The following is a 24,833-nucleotide window of genomic DNA, read 5'->3' on the forward strand; positions in this document are numbered from 1 at the left end:
GTAAGTAGGACAATTTATTACTATACACAGAATGCTTATTTAACAAAACCCACTCATTTGAACCTCTGAAGGCTTTACATAAAAGTAAATGTCTAAATCATTTCCATATCTTTTCAATACATACTAAAAACGCAAATTCAATGTTTATAATGTATTCAGTAGAAGCCCAAATGCTGATTTTTCAATGAATAGGTAAGATATAATTTGGGCACACCTGTTAGAAAGGTGTTTAGACAATTTATTAAATTTTTTTTCTGCTTTTTCTGTTTATTGAGCATAATCTTTACTCATAACACTACCAAAGATCAATCCAGAAATGGTAAACTTATGGTCCCCATTACTTGTGGACTCTATAATGAGATTTTACTATATTAATAATCAACAGAGATGGTTGGATGGCATAACCAACTCGATGGACCTGAGTTTGAGTAAGCTCCAGGAGTTGGTGATGGACAGGGAAGCCTGGCGTGCTGCAGTCCATGGGGTCACAAAGAGCTGGACACGACTGAGCAACTGAACTGAACATTCAACAGAACATACGTTTTTAGAAGGATGCAAATTTCTACTCCTCCATATCCAGAAATAAAATTTTAATCCAGCAAAGCAAATGGATGTTTATGACTTATACAGAACCCAGAAATAGGTCCTAAATATATGTAAACTTCATATACCTTAACTAATAATGTAAAACAAAATGGAATTGCCTATTTTATGGCAGCCTGGAAGGATAATTATGTAATAAACGACAATAAGAAAAAGTCACTCATCATATAGTCTAGTCTTTATTGAAAGACTTACTTCAACTGTGGTTTACAGCTTTGGCTTAAGTTGGCCAGTCATTTCAGCCTCTCACTGCCAGCAGACATGAAAATCAAGTGGGAATGGCATGAGGGGAAATACTAGTAGAGAGATCAGAGCAAAGAAGGTGGTAGGCAGAAACACATCACCAAAAATAAATCTCAAAGTGATTATGAAATAAACATTTTCTAGCTTGCCAAAGAATCTCTGCTGCTGTTTTTAATGAACATGGAAAAGGCAACGATTCTTAGGCTTAAACTGGATCAAGATAGCACTGACTTCACTCTGTGTTATAAAATAGTTCTTGAGTCTGTGTTAGCTTGATAGTTGTATTTTAAAATGGTACATTTCATTTGGATAAGTAGCTTTATATTTTAAAAACCATTTAATAAGAAATATTAATAATTTCCATTAACTGAACTGAGCACGTAATCTTGTTCTTTCAGGTTAAGATGAAAAGATTTCAGTCATATGTTTCCTATGCAGTATTAACTAGTCTGGTGTTGCAACTAGCTACTTAATTTACTGGCAGACCAAAAAAGGCAAACTGAGAGTTTAGTTCAAGTTTCACATATATTTAAGAAAATTTTAACTAGGAGGCATAATTGATATAATTTGAGTGTTCTCCTTATAAAATATAAATTTTCCAAAACATCCCCCAAAGATACCAACCATGAACAAAAGAAATAAGGGTAAATTTTATAATAGATGAATGTAATAAATGAGTACTGTGGTTAAAACTAAAGTGCCATAAAAAATTTGGCCTGAAGACGAACAACTTAAGACTCTGCAAATTTTCATATTTAATAAATTTCTAAATGGGGGAAGAAGGAAAATACCAAAATTACTGTGGAGACCAATTTACAAAACCATTATTTTAAAGCTAATTGTAAGACTTCAAAAGTTTAAAAACCAGTAATTTGTGGGTGCTAACTGTATCTTATTAGTATAACTATGAAGAGTTTTTTTCATTTTGGTGCCCAGACTTCAACAAAACATTTCAAATACACTGCCTAAACATTTGCACCCCCTAGCTGTCAAAATTCAAATAGATAGAATTTTTCTCTCTTTTACATTCCTGTTATGATAGAAATTTGAGGCAGATTGTATGCACATGGCCTGAAAAATACCTCAGAATCAAGTGTTAATCTTACCCAATCAAATCATTTACAAACTCTGCACTCATACAGCTCAGCCTCTGTTCAGACTTGTCATCCCATGCACACTACCCACAAGGAAAAAATTAATTAAAAATAAAAGTCACAACTCTGTGTACTATTTAAGCTGAATATCCAATTATAAATTGGTACATCAAACTGTCTAAATAAGATGTTTTAACAATCTTGTTAAAAAAATTCTTGGGCAAAATATATCTAATTTTAAAAAACACCCCAAGATTTTTTAAAAACGCTTGTACTATACAACTTATAGGAACCTTGAAATAGGCTTACAAGGTTTTAATCAAGGTATTTACATACCAGATGATGTAAAGCAAAAACAGAAAAAAGAAAAAAAAAATCTAATTTCCAATGACATTTTATAATGTACTAATGCATCAGATTTGTATGAAATTAAAATTAAGGCTTTTTCTGTCATTTGTATAATTTTAATCTTACATAGTAGCCAACCTTGGAAATGTCAGTCTTAAACATTCTTATTCATCCATTGCATTCAATGCAGTGGAGTGTGTTAAGTGTTACTTCAAATAATTACATTGTTGCTACTTCTATGTTGAAGCATGCTTTTAAAACACTGTATTCAATATTTACAATGTATATCATTTAAACTTCATGTAAAAGCATAGGTATGACTGTCTGACTTTAATACAAACACCATACTTGGGATTTTCCCCCCAAAATGAAATGTAGTTTACTACAGTTTTAATTATGAACACTTTTTAAAGTTTTAAAAATATGTCTTAATGTGGACCACCAACATTTGCTCAAGTAAGTCAGACAATGCTGTTCCTTATTTAGGTTACAAAATTTCTTTTATCAGTCTGGTTTCAGTTTCTTTAGGCACAGAGAAAGTATTTCCTCCAAAGCGACTCCAAAATCATGCATTTCTTCTCAACATCACTTTTTTTTCCTGCTGACTTCGAATGTGGTCCACCTCGGGGGAGGGGAGTATCAAAATTCAGGATGAACTTACATGTGATTCCCAGTTTTCACGATCCTCCCTTTTTTGCTCTTTTAAAAACACAGTGAGTTAAAATACTGAACAGCAAGATAAAAATGGAATAGTATCTAAGAATCAAAATGTATTACCCATTTCTCCTATTATATCAAAATTTGTAGTCAGAATTTTTTATTCACTTTATTTTAGTTTTTATACACAAAGAAAAATCATGTTCATATCCATCATGAACAAAAACTTAAAAAGGCAGAACTAGAAGACATGTGTCCTTCACCAAAGCAAAGCTGTGCTAAAGGTTCCAAACATTTCAATTTTTAAAATAAATATTTTCATTTTCCGATGTCTACTTTCATGTCTTCAGAGTGTCACAAGGAAATTGAAGCTATCATGAATTACATTTTGTTTAGAGTCCCCGCTCACTGTGTTTGGTAACTGGCCATGCCATATCCAGCTTGGTTGGGAGGAGGTATTACAGGGGGAGGGGCTTGTCCCTGGGGAGGCTGAGCACCAAATCCACCCATCCAAGCAGCTGAAGGCGATTGACTTGGAAGAAAGAAAAAAAAAAAAAAATTCAGCAAACACAAATAAAAAAATCATCTACACATTTATACACAAATCAAGCAGAGCCTAATCACAGAACAGACAAGAAATCAAGATATCTACAACAAAGATCAAAGAAATAAATGTTACATATCTAGCCACATATGCAAAATATATATTCTAATATTAGTCTTAAATTTTTGTTTAGACAACATAATGTTGTCTGATAAATATCTCAAAGCTGATTTTTTTTAAAAAATGACAAATGATTCAACACATCTACCCTCCAAATATTGCACACATGGTAGATACGTATATCAATTTATAAGCAATTTAAAAAACACATGTTTACACTGGAAGGGGGAGGAGCAACTGCTGAGAATAATAATCTAGGCTGGCCCAGGGGGAAAAAGTACAAGGAACAATGCAATCGATCCATAAAACAAAAAGGGTAAGCTGCTTTGTATTAGATAAATCTTGGGAGACTTCTCACACAAGCTAATAGGCATAAAGCATTAAATTTCTGAACATAAATAAGACAAAAGATCTTTTCCATGCAAAAGTAAATAAGTAGATAAAATGGAGTATTAGAAATACAAGTCAAACTCTACCAACTGCTCACAGAGATAGTAGGACACTTCAAATGCTATCCCAACCTCCCTTTCCACCTAGATTATAAAAAGCAAAGTTTCAGCATTTTTCATAGTTTCTACAATGCTTATAACGCCACACTGTTCAGTGTATTTAAATAGATTCTCCCCAGGAAAACATACTTTTAGCTTCCTTTTGTTGGAACGTTATCTGCTTCTACACTGGAAAAGCTCAAACAACTTACTCTACTCCAAATCCTTGTTGATTCCATGGCTGCCCGTACACTCCGTAAGGCGGTACTTGCCACCCATTTGCCATATACTGTCCATACTGTTGTGGGTTTCCATAAACTTGGCTCCACTGGCCCCACTGACTATAGTCAACCTAGGAAAAAGCAAATTACTCTTTTAGGAAACGAGTAAGAAACACAGTATTTGAAGAAAGTGGGAGACAAGGAAGAGAAAAACTAAGTAAGCACCCTTATGTGAATAGGACTCTGTTATTTATCATTGTCTAAGTTTATTGGGGTGGTGACACCTGTGAAAAGAAAGTATTAAGATTCAGTTAATACCGTAAAATAATCACTTTTGAAATAGCATTAATAAAATCAACTGAAAGCAGCTATATGCTTTATTTTTTGCTTTCTTTTACAGACTTTCTAAAGCTCTTATGTAGATATGTAAGATGGAAACCTTAAAAAGTGCTATGAAAAATCGAATTACCTGTTGAAAGTTTTTAGTCATATCAGGAGATTCTTTACCCCAATAGCATTTAACAACATGTCCTTCAATTGTAGTACCATTCACCGAAACAATAGCATGAGCCGCACTTTCATGGGTAGAAAATCTGAGAGAGGAAGAGAAGGAGGTTTGTTTTTTTTAAACTTAGTAACACAGAAACCCCTTAGTTTAAACCTATCAAAACTTGGTATTTTCCTAAAGCACATCATGTAGGCAGTTTAAAGTTCTATATTGCAAAGAAGTACTAAAATAACAAACACATACTTGAGGGGATCAAATAATATAACTGAAAGGAATGGATTAAGGTAGAATTATACCTGACAAATGAATAGCCCTTTTCTGGAAAAACTCTGATTTCCATAATTTGCCCAAATGGTGAGAAGGTCTGCCTCATAAGCTGATCTGAAAAATAAACGTACAAAAAATGTAAAATACTTAAGGTTCATGTTATCAAGAAATTACTACTAATGATGATGACGCTCCACAGAGAAGGGGACTAGAAAAAAGAGACACTATACCTGTTAAGCCAGAAGCAATTCCTCCGCAGTACACAGTACAGTTTTTTGGACTTGACTGGTTTACTACATCTTCAAATCTCAGCTGCTTAGTGTTATCTTTGTGCAGAAAGAAAACAGTGTTGACAGTTATGCAGCATTATAAAATGGATTACTGTAATACTATAAAAATATGAGATATGCCTCACTGTGGGGAGAAACAGAACTTTTTTCTCCTCGACACTACTGATTTGATCTATAAAATCAGCTGGTTCACAGCTTCAAATATACTTACATCAAAGCCCAGTTATTTTCAGATAAATATATTGAAAATTAAATGAGTCTTACAATGCTAACAAAATTAAATTTTAAGAAATTAAGACTATACTAACAGATTATTCTGTGAAGTATCCTTAAAAACATATAAAAGCAGATGTATCTTACTTTCTTGTGTACTTTTAGGTGCAGGGGGTTTACGTGTGGCCCAATTGGTTCTGATCTGACGACCACCCAACCACTGACCTCCCATATGCACAATTGCATTTTCTGCATCCTGTGAAGAAAAAATAGAAAAGAGCGATTACCAACACAGAAAATAACGGTATACAAGACTAAGATGAAATAAAATGTTGGCATTTCTAGAGACAAAAATCTTAGCAGCAAGTGACTCATTACAGCAATGTTTACTTATAGATTTTAAGATACTAGGAATAGCATTTAAGCATCAAGGGAAATTTATAATTCAAACATGCAAGAAGAAAAATCACAATCCCATTGATAACCAAGAAAAAGGACACAGTTGTTTTTAAATATCTTGTTGATCTGTAACATAACTTTTACTGTAGAGTATCTAAAAACTCTTGACATTATGGTCTAAATCACCTTACCCCTTACCAAATCTACATTCTAATAGCAATGGATTATGATTATGACAGGGCTTCCCAGGTGATATTAGTGGTAAAGAACCCGCCTGCCAATGCAGGAGACTAAGAGAGAAGGGTTTGATCTCTGGATCAGGAAGATCCCTCAGAGGAGGACACAGTAACCCACTCCAGTGTTCTTGCCCAGAGAATCCCATGGACAGAGGAGCCTGGTGGGCTATAGTCCCTGGGATCACAAAGAGTTGGACACGACTGAAGTGACTTAGCACATACGTATGCACACATGACTAGACACGAGATTTAAAGCTTAAGAAGAGTTGGAATGCTGTAAAAAAAAAACTTTTTTTTTTGGCCATGCCACACGGCATGCAAGATCTTAGTTCCCCAACCAGAGATCGAATCCATACGCTCTGCAGTGGAACTGCAGAGTCCTAATCACTGGAACACCAGGGAATTCTCCCAAAATGAGTTTAGATTATAGAGGTTAATGTGCACTTGCAATGAATCTAAGCAAAAAAAGAATATGACTCCAAGGACTTCCCTGGTGGTCCAGTGGCTGGGATTCCGGGCTCCTAATGCAGGGGGCCTGGAACCAATCCCCGGTCAGGGAACTAGATCCTGCATGCCTCAAACTAAAGAGCCTGCATGTGCAGGGAAAACTAGAAATCATACGTGCCACAACTAAGACCTAGAACAGTCGAAAAAAAAAAGAATACAACTCTCGTCCCTTTATCTTCCTGCTTCAGTAAAACATGCAATTTGTTGTTGAAACTGAAAATGTTAATATCAAAGCCCACTGTATTATCTGATGTTGCAGTTAATGCAAATGCTTAGATATTTGATGCCTTTTTCTTAAATACATGCAAATATCAATGTGAATTGCCTAAAATTTCAGTTATGTAACTTGTTGTAGTCATTACCATCCCAGCTACAAAGATACAGATAATATAATTTAAAAGTTAAAATTGAGATTTTCATGGTTAAGACAAACATAATTTAACTTCCCTCCAAATTCTGAGATTAGCTCATGTGTCCTAATTTTGAGTTTTACTTCTAACACAGCTTACCCATACCAAGTCACAATTGCAAACTTCAATATTCTTCATTATAACCACCTTATAACCAGTCTATCTTTTCCCATTTATTTCCAAGCTTACGGAAAAAAAATAAAACTATGCACTATTACTCAAACAAAATCACACAATCATCGTGTTTGTTGTTAACATCCAAAAACATTTACTGATGACTCAATTTTGTATTAAATTCAAATTGAGCTGAAAGAACATACCAGTTTATTATAAAAAGACACAAAGCCATAGCCTTTGGATTTTCCAGTTGCCATGTCTTTAACTACTCGGGCATCCCTGTGAAAAGAAGCACAGCTAAATGAGGGAAGTGAGAGTCATCCTCAAAATAAAAACTAAAAGGAACCACACACACTGTATTGTGAGCATTTTTTTAAATAAAATTTCAGTTAGCCCTAATTAACTATAGCCATTCCTGAACTCTCCCTAACGCTTCTTTACCTGTTAGAAAAAAGCAGTAGGACAAAAACATGTAATAAACATGCAACCTAATCAAATAGCCTGTGCTTTCTAAACTAAATGCTCAAATCTGAAGATTAATAGGAACAATAGTTTCCTTTGCTAATATTCTATTGGCTAGTGTCCTCTAAGGTTTACTGGTTCTATAAATTACTGTAACAATGCTAACTACTTTACCATGCAAACTCTAAATAGTTAAATGTTTTCTGCCTAGTGATACAAAATATATGAAATATTAAAAAATTGAAAAAGAGGAAAAAATAGGAATTAAAAAGGCATACATGGCCTGTTAACAGATTTCTTTATTTTTCTTGGTCAATTCTCTACCATCATTTTGGAGTTTGGGCAGCTGTAAATTTTGAAAAATTGACATTTTCAGAAATTTAAGAAAGGAGAATAAAAAACTAACAACAATGCTAAGCACACCAGTACGAAAACAACAAATTTACACAGAAATTTTAGTGAGTAAGTTAAAATGATTGGAAATATAGAACTCCACTGAATATAGAATGTTAAAATGTAAATACTAAAATATGTATATATAAATAATGTATAATAATAATAAATAGAAATGAGAAAAAAATCTACAACTGAGTTCCAGTGTGCACAGTTCCTTGCAGTTAGCCTTCAAGATCCTGTCCATTCTTATGAGCAATTCTGCAAAATAACCAGAATGCTATTACTTTTAATTGTGACTTGGACTTTAGAAAAACTGCAGGTCTCAGGTATAAATAAAGATTGAAAAGCAACCTGTATTATTTTTTACACTGATTTTTAAAACAGTACTACTTACCACATTTATTAGAGATTAAAAAGCAAAGCAAATATCAAAATAGAAAATTAAGAATTATATCTATCAAATAAAATCTATAGAACAACAAATTGTAGAGAGAAATATTGTTGTTCTTAGGTGAAACATATTTTTGTAAAGTACTAAAACATTTAACTTAAATCTACAGGAAATAAATACATAAAACAATGTGATTTTAATTAGATAAATTGTGATAAACATTTTATAGAACTTGTAAGCACTTTTAATTTTCCAATATATTAGATCAAGTAACAATACAGTAAAATCTGAGCATAAACTTTATTTGAAAAAATAAATCAAACCACAATTCAGCCCTAACTAGCAGAATCAAACACCACTAACAAAAAATAATTTACTAATAAATCCCACATTTATGGCTCAGACATTGAAACATTTTAATACTGTAATAGTGCTACTTTTCAGCTAAAATATCAAAACACATTTATCATTATAATAACATGTACATTTCTAATTTCACAATAAACCCAAGGATTTCCCTGCTTTTCCACACTTATAAATTCCTTCTATAAAAGTTTAATACATAACCGAAATCACATTTAATCTTGGTTAACCTGTATCTTTAACCACCAAATTTTGAAAACATTTCACAAAAGCTAGACTTTATTAATAGGCATTACCACCCAAACATCTGCTTTAAAGATAACAAATAGAATCACTTAAAATTTTTTCACATGTTATACACAGGATTAGATGAAAACAAGACCCCAAAACATTGAAATGACATTAACATTTTCAACAACATCTACTAATCAAAAAAACCAAACAAACAACAAACAAAAAAAATCACACTAACTAGGGAAAGAAACTCTTAACTCTGATACAAGTTCATCATATACAATTTTGCCTATTGCTATTGAATATAGTATTGATTATGATACTTACGATATTTTACCAAAGGGGGCAAATGCTGATTTGATATCTTCTGTTGTAATTTCTGGACTCAAATCTCCAACAAACACGTGGAAATGATCTGAAATCAAAGCATTTAGTAATCAAATATTTAAGAAGTCAGGGACTAAACCTTTTTTAGGCAACACTAAAAGGAAGAAAAAGCCCTATGTGAGCTGGTAATGCTGCCAGGATAATTTCAGAACTCTTCCGTAAAATGCAGCAGGAGTACTTACTGGAAGTATCTTTTTTCTGGCTACTTGGTGTTGTTGCCCAGTTTACTTTGACCTCCTAAAAATAAAGATTATATTTCATAAAATTATTAGGCATGTCATTATGACTCATAACACTTACCACTTATTAAATCATTTATCAAGCAGAATGAATTTTGGTAAAAGCACTAAGCTGAAGAAAACAAAACCATCACTTGGCAGAGCTGAGTATTTGTTTAGAAACTTGCTAGGAAAGAACACAAGCTCATCTGACGTGCAGACAGACACACTCACAAGGCGCCATCACTCACTGTCTTACCTTTCCCAAAATTTTTCTCCCATTCATAGCAGCTAATGCAGCAGCTGCATCTCTGTGTTCATAAAATTCCACAAAGCAATATGGGTCATTGCTTGTATGCTGCAAAACAGAAAATCCAACAGAAGAGTTGACCCTTCTGCTATCGGGTTGCTGAGAAGAAAATCCAGGAAAAATCATTACTGATAGCTAGGAATGTATGAGGTGAGACTGTATAAGCTTATGAAAGCCTAACACTTTACAAAGCCTAACACTTTATAAGATTTACACCTATACCTGGCTTTGCACCTCAGAATATTGTTGTACTCAAACAGAACTACAAAGCAGTAGAGAATCATGACTATCAGTATTAAATAAAAATATAGGGTTCTGGTGAAATATGTTAAATATAAAACAGAAGTTTATACTAAACAAAACCTCAAGCTCAGATCTGAGAGATGAGGACCACTCCTTACCACTGCTCTCCTCTCCCAACATTATTTTCAAAGGGATGAACTCTATTTACGCATCATAATCCTTCATAAACTGTATCCCATGAATATAAAAAAATACAGAAATGAACCAACTTTACAAGCTTTACTCCTGATCGAAACTAGGATTAGTACTATACATGATGAGACAAGATTATGTATTTCTCTGGATAAGGAAGGAATAAGAATGGAAACCGAAAAATCTCAGATTTATAATCAACTGTTGAAATGAAATCCCTTTCAAAAGCTTTGAAAGCACTGGAGATTCTATTCACTTTGAATTTGGTCTTCCAAAGACCAGAAAAATGTACTAGTGATTAAGAAAAGGTTTTCTGAAAATGTGTCTGAATATTCCAAGGCAAAGCTACAATTTTACATCAGAAAATGCCAATACAAGACTGAGTGTCTAATACAACACCAATAAATACTAAATAGCAATATTAAATTATCAACAATAAACAAAAAAAAATACAACAATATAAAACAAAGTACCTAAATTTTAGCAATTATATCACCTATGAACCAAAATGGAAATGAATTTTTATAAGACAGTCACCTATAATGAACAGCTATACAATTGTACAAATATATTTTTATTTTGGCTAAAAATATTCATCACTGTTCCATGTAAAAAACACTAAAAATAACATTTAAAATGTGGCAATTCCAGTTGCACTTACAAGGGATTAAAAGTACCAGATAAAATTAAGCTCTTTTCAACAACCACTGTTTTTCATTCCAGGAAAGTTTCAGAAGAAAAATCCAAAATAAGACATCTAAAACAATAGTGGTGAAGCAACCAGAAGGCATTTCCTTAAGGGAAAAAAAGTGTAATCGTTAATACTGACAAGAAAACTATGGGTTCTCATACAAAAACCTATTGTTGTAGCCACGTGAACGTGAATGTTATATTTGCGAGACAGAGAAAGGAAATAGGGGGAAAGACTCCAAAGAGAAAAACGCATTCAAATTCCTTTTGTGAAAAAGAGTTGACATTTACCAGTAACATTCATTGAAGAAAGGATTTCAAAGTAAGTAAGAGGCTAAATCTGTGCTAGTCAGCTTTCCTCCTCATCCCACCTCTTTTGACCTGATGGTCTCTAAGGAAAACATGGGTAACTAGTAAAATGTACAGGAATCCAATGGTAGAAGTATTCTTAACGATGACAGGCTTCAGGTAACTAGTCTACTTGTGCATACTGATTGCAAATTTATCTAACCAGTAGTAGCCCAGATCCCATTCAATGTACGTACATACATGTGTACACACACTCTTAGATATTCATATCACACTGCATTTCATCTCACTTAAGACACCATTGATATTTTTTGTCACTGTCAGAGATGTTAAAATTTTTTGACATCTGCCTTAGAACTGGTAATACACACTTATCATAGTACACGGAGGCGGAGCTTCCCAGGTAGCCCTGGTGGTAAAATCTGCCTGCCAGTGGAGGAGCCCTTAAGAAAGTCAGGTTCGATCGCTGGGTTGGGAAGATCCCCTGGAGGAGGGCGTGGCAACCCACCCCAGTATCCTTGCCTGGAGACTCCCGTGGACAGAGGAGCCTGGCGGGCTACAGTCCATGGGGTGGCAAAGAGCCAGACACAGCATCTGAGCACACACATACACACATGTATATAGGGAAAGCAGCTAGAGTCTAAGAGACAGTATCTAAAGTAGAACATCATAAGGGCAAGAAAGAGCTTTCTCACACACTGAAATGAAATTTATGAAAGGAAACCATAGTCGGCAGTAGAGTTCAAGGCCTCTGAACGCTTTCCATTTACACCACTACCAAGGGACACTATGGGGGCTTCCCTGGTGGTCCAGCGGTTAAGACCCCTGCTTCCAATGCAAGGGGCATGGGTTAGAGCCCTAAGATACCACATGCTGTGCAGCCAAAGGGAAAAAAAGTCTAAAATCGACTGTGTCCTTACCTTCATGTTGTCACCAATTTTTGTTGGATGACATAAATATCAAAACAGAGAAATATGAGACTTTAAAACTATTTACAAGTTCAAGTGTAGGAGTTGTAGAATATGGAAAAATTATGAAAGTTCACTTCAAACCCTTCCACCCTCAAGTGGCTGATTGTGCATACAAGTTAATATAAACAAACAAACATCAAATGTTTCTCAAAACATTTTCTAGTGACTTTCCACTTTCTCACATTCCATTCTTTCCTAAACACTCCAGCCAGTTTCTAACCCAACCACGGCAAAAGGAAATTTTGTGCTGAGCTCACCACTGACCTCTCTGCCATCTTTGTGATCCCTTTTCTTCCTCATCTTGACTTTCAAGCAGAATTCAACACAGTTGACAACGCTCTTCCTCTTCTAAATATTCTCCTCTAGATTCCACCATATTCTCTTGGTTTTCCTATTTCCTCACTGGAAGTCTTTCTGAAGGCATTTTCCCCTCTTAACTCAGGCTACCACGGTCACTTAAGTGTTGAGGAGAGCCTGGCACGCTGCAGTTCACAGGGTCACAGAGTCGGACGTGACTTAGCAACTGGACAGCAGGTGCTGAGCCGCGCCAGGGCTCGCACCCAGGCCCCTCTACTCTCTTCTCTCTCAGCGCTCTCTAGATCTACCAACTACATCTTACCCAGTCCCATGGCTTCAAACATTACTGCAAGCTGGTATTATCAGCACTGGTCTCCCTGAAGTTCCAAAACGTTTATCCAACTGCCTACATATAACGTCCATTCATTGATACATGTCTACAACACATCTTAAATTTAACACTGCCAACACAGTGAGTGATTCCCACCACTCCCCCCATCCATCCCATGCCCCCTTCACTCATGCCCATTTTAGCAAATAAACAGCATTACCATCCACACAACCACAAATAAGAATCTTAGGGGTTTTTCTTGATGTCTTCATTTCCCTGTGTCCCATGGCCAATCCAGTGTTATCGACGCTGCCTCCAAAATACATCTCAAGTTTATCTACCTCTGCTCTGTGGCTATCACTCTAAAGAACAAGCCCCCCACGGCATCTCTTACCTTGACCAGTGAAATAAACACAGCTACTTTCCTTCTCCTTCTGCCCTTGCCCCTAAAATCCACCCTCCATACAACAGTCATTTTCCAGTCACCTTTAAAATGCATGTCAGACTAGAGAAAGTCCAAGCCCCTCAGTGAAGACCCAGCACAGCCCCTCCCCCGAAATCAAACAGGAATACTTTACCACCCTACCTAAGGCCCCAGGTGCAACCACAATAAAACCCAAGCGCCCTGTCATGGCTGGCACCACCCTATTGATCCCAAACCCTGCCTGCCTACTCATTTCCCACCATTCACCAGGCTCCAACCCCCCTGGTCTTTGGTTCCTCAAACACCCAAGCTAACTACCAACTCAAGGCTTTTGTATGGGTTGTTCCCTCTGCCTCCAGCTCGTAATGCAGACAGCACCATCTTGCTATTCCCATCTCAGCTCAAAGAGGTGATGATTTCTGACAGCAATCATTACCAGGTTGGTCCCATACCCAATATCCAGTCTGAAAAAGACTCATTTGATCCTTTAAAATCTGGCTGAGTCAACTGCCCACTGACAAGAGAGATTTCTGGATCACAAACCATAACCAAAAAGCCTCAACATTCAATTAGGCAACTTTCGTTCCCGTCTCCTTACGAACCTTTATTATTACATTCACAAAACAGATGCCGACAACAGCAGGACGCCTCCCCTCACCACCCAGGCTACAGGGCACCAACACTCCACTCGTCATCACGGAACTGTTTTATTCTCTTCAAAGCTCTTATCCCTATCCAGAATTACAGTTCACGGCTTTCCACAACAGTTTACTGTTGTTGACAATACTCTCATTAATACGTGAACTCTTGGGCACCTTGCTGGTCTAGCTCTGCAGTATGTCCCCAACGCTCTGAACGATGCCAAGTACAAAGTAAATGTTTAATGCATGAAAAGAAAGAATGAGTAATAATCAAAGACAGGAAGGAAAGAAGAGAGATCATTATTGTCAGTTAGGAAGGAGGATCCAAAGGCCACTTGGCTTACAGGTGTTTAAGTTTCTGCAGCCTCAGAACATCACACCAACTCCTCAACCAGCTCTGGTCCCTGCTGAATGCTCCTGCCTCATCTCCTGGGATCTCAGAAGACAAGTCCCATTCCAAACTCAACCGTGTTATGGTTTTTATTTTTCCCTCAATCTCACAACAACTCCCGCTCTCTGTCTACCAGGCTGGATCAACATTCTTCTCTCTACCTGGATTCCCATCTTCCTCAGATTGCTATCTAGACAGTTTCCACTATCCTTTCTGATTTCGCCTGAGACACTGAATCCCCCAAGAAGCCTCCCCTGCCTAAAGACTGTGTGGACCTATGTGCTCCTAGAGCACTTGAAACACTCGGTGTCTGCAGCATTTCCCATCCTGTATCATTAGTGCCTGTTAACGCCTCTGCCTCCCTCATTAGACGAAAATTCTCTGGGGCCAGGAGCTGTTTTATTCACCACTGTATCCCTAGCACTTACCATGGTACCTGGCACAAACTGAAGAGTCCCCCCCGCCCCCCAAAAAAGTGTTAACAAATAAAAAAGAAGAGAATAAACTGAAACACAAGTCACTGACCAGGAAAGTAGAAAAAGTAAGATTTTGGGGGGGGGGGGGGGGCTGGGAAGGAAAACAAATTAACAACTCAATTCAAACTCCTACCTTCATCAAGTTGTTCAGTCAGCATTTACTTGAACATTTTTATGTTCAAGATGCTTATGTGGCACTATGCTCATAATGACCCAATGTTCTACACACACCCATCCCTGAGCTCCAAACGTAACGTTCCTACTGTAAATAGATGAAAGATCACCTAGTTTTTCAGTATTTTGAGATAAGCTCTAACAATGTTTTATAAGCAGCATCACCTGAAGACAGCATCATCATGAAGGACTATTTGAAAATAAGGGCGCAGAAACTTTGTCCTCTCAACTTCCAAACCTAGTTTGTCAGTCAAATCAAATAAGTCAACACAACAAACACTAATTTCTCCATCTAGTAACCTGAGGCTTAAAATGATACAAATGAAGTCATGTATCTCAAAATTTTAAACATTATGCTAACTGTCAGCATGTGGAACTGGGAAGCTCTTACCTCTGTGATCATTTTACAGCTTTTACAGGGTCCAATCTGACTGAATAACTGAAGAATAAGAACTTCTGTCACATCTCTGGAGAGGTTACCTACGTATCTGTATAGGAAGAGAAAAAAAATAAAACTATCAGCAATTTCCCTTCAGCTCTGGCTCTAAAGCATTATCATTTACACATCATCTTTTATTTCAACTTCCTCTCTCTTCAATAAAATTTTTCCAATTAAGCCTCATTCTTTGCGTGTAAGATTAACTCTCACCTAGGAAAGCATAACTGTTCTTAGGGCACTACAGTATCACTTCAAAAGAGCAAATCAATGTGATTTTGCATACCCCCAAAAGCATATTATTCTGTAGACTATATATCATTTTCTCATCTGTTAGAATAAAAATAGTAATTTAAACCAGTCTCAAGAAAACTACAATGTTTAGATGTGAAACACAATTCAAAATAATGTATAACACACACAGTACCACAAATATTGACTCATTAAAACATCCAATCATAGAGGGGTATCAGATATAAGGTTAGTTTATCTTAGACCCTCAACCAAAGCAATTACATGAACAAAGAACAGAATCAAAGTTATAGCAAAACACACAAGAGATTGAAGGATTTTGTTCTGTCTTGGTAATAAAACTGTCATTGATGGTATGTCTTCATTATTTTGTTTCAGGAGAGCAGGGTAAAATAACAAAATTTCCTCATCTAAAATGCATCAGAATCAGCAAAATACATCTTTATGTAGATAACAAAGCAAATATAAAGATTTCTCTAGAAATTCAGAAAAAATTACAGACAAATTCAGGCATACTTTTGACTGTAACATATCTAATATTTTGTGTGTTTTTTTAATTACAGGTTGAATATATATATATATTGTATAAGAAATTTAATATACAGGTTAAGTTTAAAAGAAAAGAACACTGCCGCTCAAAGATGACCACCTTGTATCACAGGCCTGTCTCAATTTAGCTGAATAAACTTTTTAAGTCTTTCCCCTACTCAGTGTATAATTCCTAAAACTCACATCTGCTATGATCCTCATAAACCAAACAGTATTTGTAAAATTTAAACACTGTTTCTTCTGGAAAGGAAAATAAGCTTTATTTTCCTAACTATAATATATAACATCTGGAAACAATGTATTGAGACCAATACAAGCCTTGCATCTACAGTTGCCATAGTTTAAGTAGGGACACTCTGAAAGGGAAAACAGGACTGAGAAAGGTAAGGTTAAGTGTTAAAAAAAAGAAAATCTGATTAAGAATGAACAGCAATTTTCTTGTTTATCTAAGAATTTCATCATAATGGGTCCTAATAACTTTAACACACTCTAAAAATGAAACATAAGTTCAATGTTACTTGAATGGAAGACTAAACAGGTGACAAACTGGCTTAGGTCCACTATGCTGCCTTTTTTGTTACATTTACAGTAGAGCAGACCCGTGAGTAGAATGTGCACACACTCCCAGCAGCAGTCAAAGGTTACCGACTTTTGAGCTAGCCAATCACCTGTCTCCTTTCTTTTTTTTTTTTTTTAACCCATAGGGGTTTATCAGTCTATATCCTTGGAATTTTTTATACAAGGTAGACCTAGCTATAAAGAACAGCAACCTTAGTCTCTGAAGTGTTAAAACTCGTCTAACTTAAAATAGTAATAGTTAGCTCATTTCTAAGTGGAGAAGGAAATGGCAACCCACTCCAATATTCTTGCCTAGAGAATCCTATGGACAGAGGAGCCTGGTGGGCTGCTGTCCATAGGGTCGCAGACAGTCAGATATGACTGAAGCGACCTAGCGTGCATGCATGCATTGGAGAAGGAAATGGCAACCCACTCCAGTGTTCTTGCCTGGAGAATCCCAGAAACAGGGAGGGGAGCCTGGTGGGCTGCCGTCTTTGGGGTCGCACAGAGTCGAACACGACTGAAGCGACTTAGCAGCAGCAGCAGCTCATTTCTAAGAGAACAGGAGTTTCAGGTATCAAAGCTAACTAGTAACAAAGTAAAAATTTTCGCTTTTATGTAACAAATTGTAAATGATTTAAATAATTTTAAGTTTGTATGAGTGTTTAAACAGCTTTCCAGGAAAAACTGCATGGGCATCCTGTTTCATAGGATCTTTATTCCAAGTCAATCTATTTCTAATCAATACAGATTCTGAAGAATTTCTAGAGGCACATTTAGATATATTAATTTACACTTCAAGCAACAAAGAGCAAAAGGTTAATTTTAGAATGTCATGAAATACTTATAGAAAGAGTCCAGTTTTAAGGTTTCCTATTTTTCAAATATTTTCACTAAAAGTTCAATGGTAAAGGAGCAAACTTCAGAAGCTAATATAAAAATGGCCTTCCATAACCACATGTAGGACATCTGAATCTGACAGGATAAAAAGGGTATAATTCAACACATAATTTCACCTAAATTATACCCAAATCTCAAGACTGCCTTTTCCTTCACTCAGAGTTCTGTAATTCATTTATCTACCTTTGCCTGCATCCTCCATACAACTTAATATAGAAATACTTCGCAACTTTTAAAACACTATACTATACAGTTTAAGTACCTTGACATTACCATAAAGTTATCTGTCCCAAAATAAACACTAACAAAAATATTCAAGGCTTGACCTGGCAAAAATATCACATCTTGGTAATATACTGAAATATTACCCTTTTTCCTTCTAAATTATATGTCATTTCTACACTTTCTTTCTGCTTTGGTTATGAGGTAGTCAACATATTCTAACGTTCCAAGGATTTAAATATAAAATTTCTAGTTGAAGAACATAGAATAACAGAAAAAGACAAATGGCTCAAATGTTTGTATCTGGGCAATTCAAAGAGAAAATACTTAGGAAATTCTAAAACACTTTTTAACTCAAGGTGGGGAAAAAGCATACGTTTGGTCTATTTTGTCTTCTAAGAACAGGAACTATAGGAATTAACACGTTAAAAATGGAAAATAGTGTCTTTATCCCTAACCTCAGGGTTAAAATCAAATTTAAGACTAGAACTTGGCAGTTTCATAGTAGGCAAAAGTCCACATTGCCAAACTACTTCCTATGTTGAACTGGGCAGAATTTTAAGAACACCATGCCTTTCAGAAGGCTAATCACACTTTCCATCACTGACTCTGCTCTCACTCTGAAAAGGTTAGCCCTACAGAGGCCAAAATTATCAGCACTTTTACACAAGATGCTATGGCTAAGTAACATTTTTGGTTTTGTTCTTGCAAATTCTTATGTAAGAGAAGATTTTGCAACAATATCCTTCAATGGGCCTCTAATGAACTGATCAATTTATCAATATTTCATTTTAGGAAGGAGGTAGGGCAGAAGAAAGGTACAGGAAGTATAAGTGAACTGACCAACTATATAAGGAATATTAACGCACATACACATACATTTTAGAGAAACAGAACATGATTAAATTGAATGAGAGGCTTAATTTAATTACAGGCCCAATACAGCCAAACCCTTGGTACAGCTAATCAATTTTATAATAGGATTTAATAGTATTTACTTCTGTTATTGCCCTTGGATGGTCAGATTATACCCTAAATCAATGGTTTATTTCCTTCTTTTGACTGAGTCTCTATTAGGAAGAAAACAGTCTAAAAGATGGCTCTGTACAACATGGTATAATCCCAGATCCACAATTCCTATTCATTGTGGTACATCGAATAGATGAAGAAAATAAAACTACAGTAGAACACCATTACAATTTAATGCTGTATAACAGATTCAGAAATACCATGGATCAAATCACTGCACTCAAAGTTATCCACAACACAAATCTGAAATGTGAATCCTACAAGGTAGGTGTTGGGCAGTCCCCTTCCAACACCAGTTTTACACAGAATTTTTCTCATTTGTTTTTTTAGATCTCAAATTACCCAATATATATTAGCTCCCCCCACCCCCCACCCCGCAAATGTCAAATAAGAACAAAGAACATCAGAAAACAGACCTTCAAAGCAACTATATGACAAACTTTAGGCTCAACATCAAAGCAATTCTATATCACTTTAAATACCATCAAATAAATTAGTAATACTGTAGGTAATGAATATTTAAAGACCTACCTAGGCTATAAACACCATATTGTTTTCTGATGATAGAACCATATGTCTTAGCTTGTGTGTGTCTGCAGGAAAAAAACCTCACTAGTAACACACAGGCATTTTAAGGAAACAGTTTAAGATAAACTTTGTTAAGAGTACATTGTTTTAAAACATACCAACCACTTTAAAGCCCAAACCAAAGATCACAATGTAAAATAAAAGAAGGATCTCCATAAATAAACAAAACCCCTACTAGATATCAATCTCTAAAGTCACCTTCAAATTTTTCATCATGTTACTTGTATCTAAAAGAACCTTTTGAGAATATATAAAATATGCATTACTTTTATTAAAATCTGACAAAAATGTAATTGTGAAACATTCGCTTTTATCTCAAAATTGTACGTTTGAGGTTTAAAATATATATATATAAATCAACAGACCACACCATATATGACCATGTCTGCCTACATATAATTTTAAATCGATCAGGATTTCTTAAAAAACGGACTTAATATTAAATTTAGTGAAAAGAAGTAAAATCATTGTAAAATATTTGAGTACCTCTTACGTTCCAGGCAGGGGTAAGACCTAGGAAGATGTAGCAGTCCTTGTCTAAAAAAAAAAAACAACAAACCTTCCCATAGAGAAGAGTGGGAGAAGGAAAAGGAAGACTAGCAAACATGTGCTGACATCTGACATATGGGTACAACCAAGCTCAAGGTGTTTCAGTACTTAATGTATATATGTCACAGTTTTAGACAACTGTAAACATACTGAGAAAGAACAGGACTTTGGAGAAGGTTGAGGTAAGAATTCTTAAGTGACAAAGAAATTAGTCTGTAGAGTAAGGTCAGACAAGGATGGAAGAGAAGGCAGAGGCAAAGTAGTTATATGAATTAAAGGTACTGCAATAGCATTTTATTTAGCATGACAAAAACCAGGAATTCTTCATAAGGGACACAGAAGTGAAACGTGTCTCGAGAATTTACCAATTATTCAGTAGCTATCATGATGCAATGATGACACTTCAGAGTTTTAAATACAATGTAACTTCTCTTTGTTAAATACATGCTTGCTTGCTAGGCCTAAATTCAGCCTTCCCAGATGCTTCCTTCCAAGAACACATTGCTAACTAAATCCCAAGTCTTGGCTTCAACAGATGTCAAGAGGACAAATTTCAAGCTTGTCCCAATTCTCTCTTCTGGGAAAAGACAGCAGAAATGGAAGACAGCACAAAACATACACTGAAAACTTCTATTAAGCAGGCTTTTCAATTAAGCATTTGATGTGCTTAAGCTGGCCTCAAATTCTCAAAAAGAATAGAGGATACTTTAGGGAGACGTTAAAGAAACAGGAACAAAAAAGTGTAATCTCCCCCCTCCCAACAAGACAAAAAGCCAAACTTGTACCAATACTGAACACAGATTACCAATACTGAACACAGATTATCTGCCTTCTTGACTGAACACACCTTCCTTGCTAGGAGTAGAGAAGAGAAACTGGTCAAACTTCCTGAGTACCCATCCACCTTCGTCTATTCCCCCCAAAGTAATTTCGCCATCAGATAGTACAGCCAAGTGGACTATGATCCTATCAATACCAGGCAGAGGCAAGAGAAAACAAAGCAGCGACCTGACTGACTGCCTGCAGTGGAGGCAGGCGTGCTGAGCTTCGAAACGTTAGGAAAACCCAAGGTACCCAACTTAAACATTTAACTAGGAATTACTCACACTTCCAAGGAAAAAAAAATTTTTTTCAGGAAAAAAAGAAAGGAATGCCACACTATTTGCAAAGGAATGCAAATGCTGAGTCATCACTCTTCAGTAAAAAGGCAAGGAAACTGGAAAAGGCGATTGGAAGATGAAATTCATTCATTACACTGGGCTTCAGATAAAGAGCGACAGCAAGATCGAAGAAAGAGCACTCAAAAGACACACGTCGAAGAGCTGATTAAAAAAAACAAAAACAAAACCTCTACTTATCCAACTCTGAAGGTCTCGACCCAAGAAACAGATTAGAAGCAGGTAACACCAATGAGAGCAAAAGCAGTTTAACAACTGGTTGTCAGTTTAGCGTAGGTAGCGCTCAAAGTAAACTTCATCATCCAAGAAGGGAAAAGATGCTCCGGCGGCAAGAGGCATCCCTTTCTCACTCTCAAAGTAGCGGGCGCTGGGCGAGTGTTTCTGACAGCGTGGGCGCGGGCACGTGGGGCAGAAAGAGAGCAGGGGCTAGAGTTGCGGGCGAGCGTCCGGCTCCCTTCGGGAGTTCAACTTGGGGAGAAAAGCCGGCAGCAACTGGAGCCGGGGACGTGGAGGGCGCGAGTGCCGATTCCTCGCGACCCACAAGGAGAGGCGGCTGCGATCCCACCCCCAGGCCCACCCCCACCAGGCCCGGCCCCCATGGTCGGGCGGGGGTGGGGGGGACCAGCAGCTCCCGGCCCAGCCCAGGGCTCCCAAAGCAGTCTGAGAGTAGGAGCTCTCCCAGGCCTGACAGGTTCTGCCGTGCAGAAACTCAGCTTAGGAAGGGGGTGCAAAGAAGGGCGCGAGAGGGAAAGGTCAAAGCGAGCCCCGGACCCCAGGAAGTGACTGTGTTTGGGGGGGAAGGGAGGGCTTCCCTTCCAAGGAAAAAAGGGACAGATGAGGAATGCACTTCGCGTCCGCGCCACCGCGGCCAGGGATCCACCGAGAAGTCCCAGCTTCGGCCCCGCGCTCCGGCTCCCTCCCACAGCGTCCCGCGGTGCCAGGGGGCCTCCCAGCGCCTGGCACCCCCTCCGTCTCGGGTACTCACAGAGTCCGGGGCTGCCCGTCGTCTTCCATCATGGTGGGTGCGACGGAGCGATCCCGGGACAAGGGGGAGGGCAGGGCCGGGGAGGGGAGGGGGTGGGGAGGAAGGGGAGGGGGGCTCCGGGCACCGGCTGGGGACAGAGGAAAAGGCACCGAACCCTGCTCTCGGGCTTTCTCCCCCCAGCCCGCTCCGGACACTGCGCTCCAACCAGGAGGAGCAGGAGGAGGAGGAGGATGGACAAAATGGCCGCCGCCACCAGCCAGGCAGGAAACGGGGCAGAGCGCAGGCGCGGCCCGCCAGGTCACTGCTGAGGCCGGCGGCGACGGCCTGCAAAGGGGATCGCTAAGAGGGGAGGAAGACGGGCCGCTAAGGGAACCCTGTGCGGTGTCACGGCGAACCACGTCGTCGCTGTGCGCCGGCCGGTCGGCGAAACCCAACCAGCTCGAGTCAAGAAAAAAAAGAGAGAGAGAGAGAACCGCCGGGAAGCTGATGTGTCTGGGAATTGTGGTCCTAGAAATGAGAGAGGGAGTCACTTCTCCAGGAGACTTCTGGGAACTGTAGTCCAAAGGAGACGGCCGGCACCAGCGGGGTGCTGGGACGCGGAGAAGAGACTTCTGGGTAGTGTAGTCGTCTGTGAGGCGTGCGGCGACCAGGAAGTCGGCGTGCTGGGAGGGGAGCGGGGGCAGAATAAAAGCTACACTAAGAGGCGGGGAAACGAGGTGGGGGAAAGCCCCGTCTCGGAGGTAGACTACAAGTCCCAGAGTGCCTCGCGCTGGGGGCTGTCCTAGCACTGCTCCTGGCATATTAAGGCTCTTCTGTTGGCTCTGCGGGAGCTGCCGCTCCGCCTCCATCCAGCTTGAGAGCGGTTTCTTCAATTGCGGCTGAAGGCAGTGCTCTGGACTCCGCGTGGTGTCCGAGCCCTCAGGGGCTTTCTGGCCCCACAGTATTAACCAAAACGGCCGGCCTCTTGTAATCAACCGCCACCCCGCGCGACGGGTGAAGGGGATAGAGTGGACCTTGGACCCGCGCTGAGCTGCAAGCTACGCTCGCCGGAGCCTCCCTCCGACTTTCCCGACTGCCGGCCGCGTCCTTTGGGCGCGTTTTCCCTGAACTAGGTATTCGAGCCTGGGTTGGTGGCATGTAAATTGCTTTGGGGGTCGTGCCCTGTCGTGTTCGACTCTTTGTGACCTCTGTAGCCCGCCAGGATCCCCTGTGCATGGGATAGATTCCAGGCAAGAATACTGGAATGGGGTTGCCATTTCCTTCTCCAGGGATCGAACCTGCGTTCTGTATTGGCCGGCGGATTCTTTACCACTGAGCCACCAGAGAAAATTGCTTTACAAGTTTCGAAGTTCTCTCCATCCGTTCACTCATCGGATAAGGCGATAAGAAGAGCAGGGCGTTTCTAGAACCATGTTGTTAAGGATTGACACCATGCTGAGGAGTTTGGGCTTTGTCTACTAGTCCATAAAGAGCTTTTCAAGGGATTTATTCTCTTAACTGGACCTGGGTACAGTACTGTATTTATCATAATGCAGTTCATTATGGATCCATGCCTGGCCCACTTTATTTATCTCCTATTGTTGCTCTAACAGCCTTAATGGCTTAAAACGACAGGAATGTATTATCTTAGATGTTTTTTTCATTGATTTTAAGGAATTCTTGATGCTGATCCTTTCTCAGTTATGTATATTGCAAATATTTCCTCCCAGTTTATAAGCTGTCTCTTTAAATGCCTTTAATGAACAAAGTGCTTAATTTTTAAAATTATTTATTTATTTTTGGCAGTACCTCGTGGCTTCTGAGATCTTAATTCCTGGACCAAGGATTAAACCCACACCCTCAGCAGTGAAAGCACAGATTCCTAACCTTTAGACCACCAGGGAATTCCCAAAAGTGATTAATTTTATGGAGTGTGTGTGTGTGTGTATTGTTTAAGAAGTATTTTCCTACCTCAACTTCTGAATCACAGATTCTAAAAGATACTCATCCATGGAGTGTACTAAAAGTTTTTAAACTTAATATTTGAAATTTAAGTCATTAATCTACCTGAAGTTAAATTTTATACAAATATAGGGTAGGGATCCAATTTCATATTTTTCCACATTTATAATCATTATTTTGAAGTTCCATTCATTGAACAGTTCCACACAGTGTTTCCCATTTAATCTGACATGCTCCTTGTGTCATCGTGTAATTTGGGTCCTTAGAAGATCAAGAGAAGCATTGAAGGAAAATTTGTGAAGGGTAAAAGAGGACAGGAATAGGCAAAAACCCCACAATACATGTTGGACACTTGTGAAAAGGGAAGTGGGCAAGGAGGGTTGGCTAGGAATTGCCTCCAACTTGGTGCAACTCGGAGATAACGTTGACAAAGTCACTGGGGACCCTCAGAGAAAAAGTTTGCCTCTTAGTGAAGACCCAT

At 38.2% G+C, this 24,833-nt stretch overlaps 1 protein-coding gene across 12 annotated transcripts; it reads right to left on the reverse strand.

The window, feature by feature from the left end:
• Nucleotides 1–763: 763 nt before the first annotated feature.
• TIAL1 (TIA1 cytotoxic granule associated RNA binding protein like 1) lies at nucleotides 764–23,511 on the reverse strand. Of its 12 annotated transcripts, none has more exons than XM_020907888.2 (13): nucleotides 22,412–23,155; nucleotides 20,186–20,236; nucleotides 15,557–15,653; nucleotides 9,976–10,125; nucleotides 9,681–9,735; nucleotides 9,439–9,526; nucleotides 7,469–7,544; nucleotides 5,744–5,852; nucleotides 5,324–5,419; nucleotides 5,123–5,207; nucleotides 4,788–4,911; nucleotides 4,310–4,449; nucleotides 764–3,477 (listed from the first exon to the last, which is right to left on the reverse strand). In XM_020907888.2, exons 1-13 carry the CDS (start codon nucleotides 22,441–22,443, stop codon nucleotides 3,351–3,353), a joined length of 1,230 nt encoding a protein of 409 aa, XP_020763547.1. In that variant the 5' UTR covers nucleotides 22,444–23,155; the 3' UTR covers nucleotides 764–3,350. The 12 variants fall into 12 exon arrangements, with proteins under 12 accessions (XP_020763547.1, XP_020763548.1, XP_020763553.1 ...); XM_020907889.2 differs by having other exon boundaries at nucleotides 9,976–10,074; nucleotides 22,412–23,125; XM_020907894.2 differs by lacking the exon at nucleotides 20,186–20,236 and adding an exon at nucleotides 19,643–19,704 and having other exon boundaries at nucleotides 22,412–22,451.
• Nucleotides 23,512–24,833: the final 1,322 nt, after the last annotated feature.

This window comes from Odocoileus virginianus, chromosome 7, assembly GCF_023699985.2.
Source record: "Odocoileus virginianus isolate 20LAN1187 ecotype Illinois chromosome 7, Ovbor_1.2, whole genome shotgun sequence".
NCBI lineage: Eukaryota > Metazoa > Chordata > Mammalia > Artiodactyla > Cervidae > Odocoileus > Odocoileus virginianus.

Coding starts and splice junctions, on each gene's coding strand:
- TIAL1 (XM_070470280.1), bottom strand. CDS start 23,259: ATGGAGGCGGAGCGGCAGCTCCCGCAGAGCCAACAGAAGAGCCTTAAT. Junction 20,237..22,411: donor GACGGGCAGCCCCGGACTCT/GTGAGTACCCGA, acceptor TTTTTTTTTTAG/ACAAGGACTGCTACATCTTC. Junction 4,912..5,122: donor AAGGGCTATTCATTTGTCAG/GTATAATTCTAC, acceptor TTCCTCTCTCAG/ATTTTCTACCCATGAAAGTG.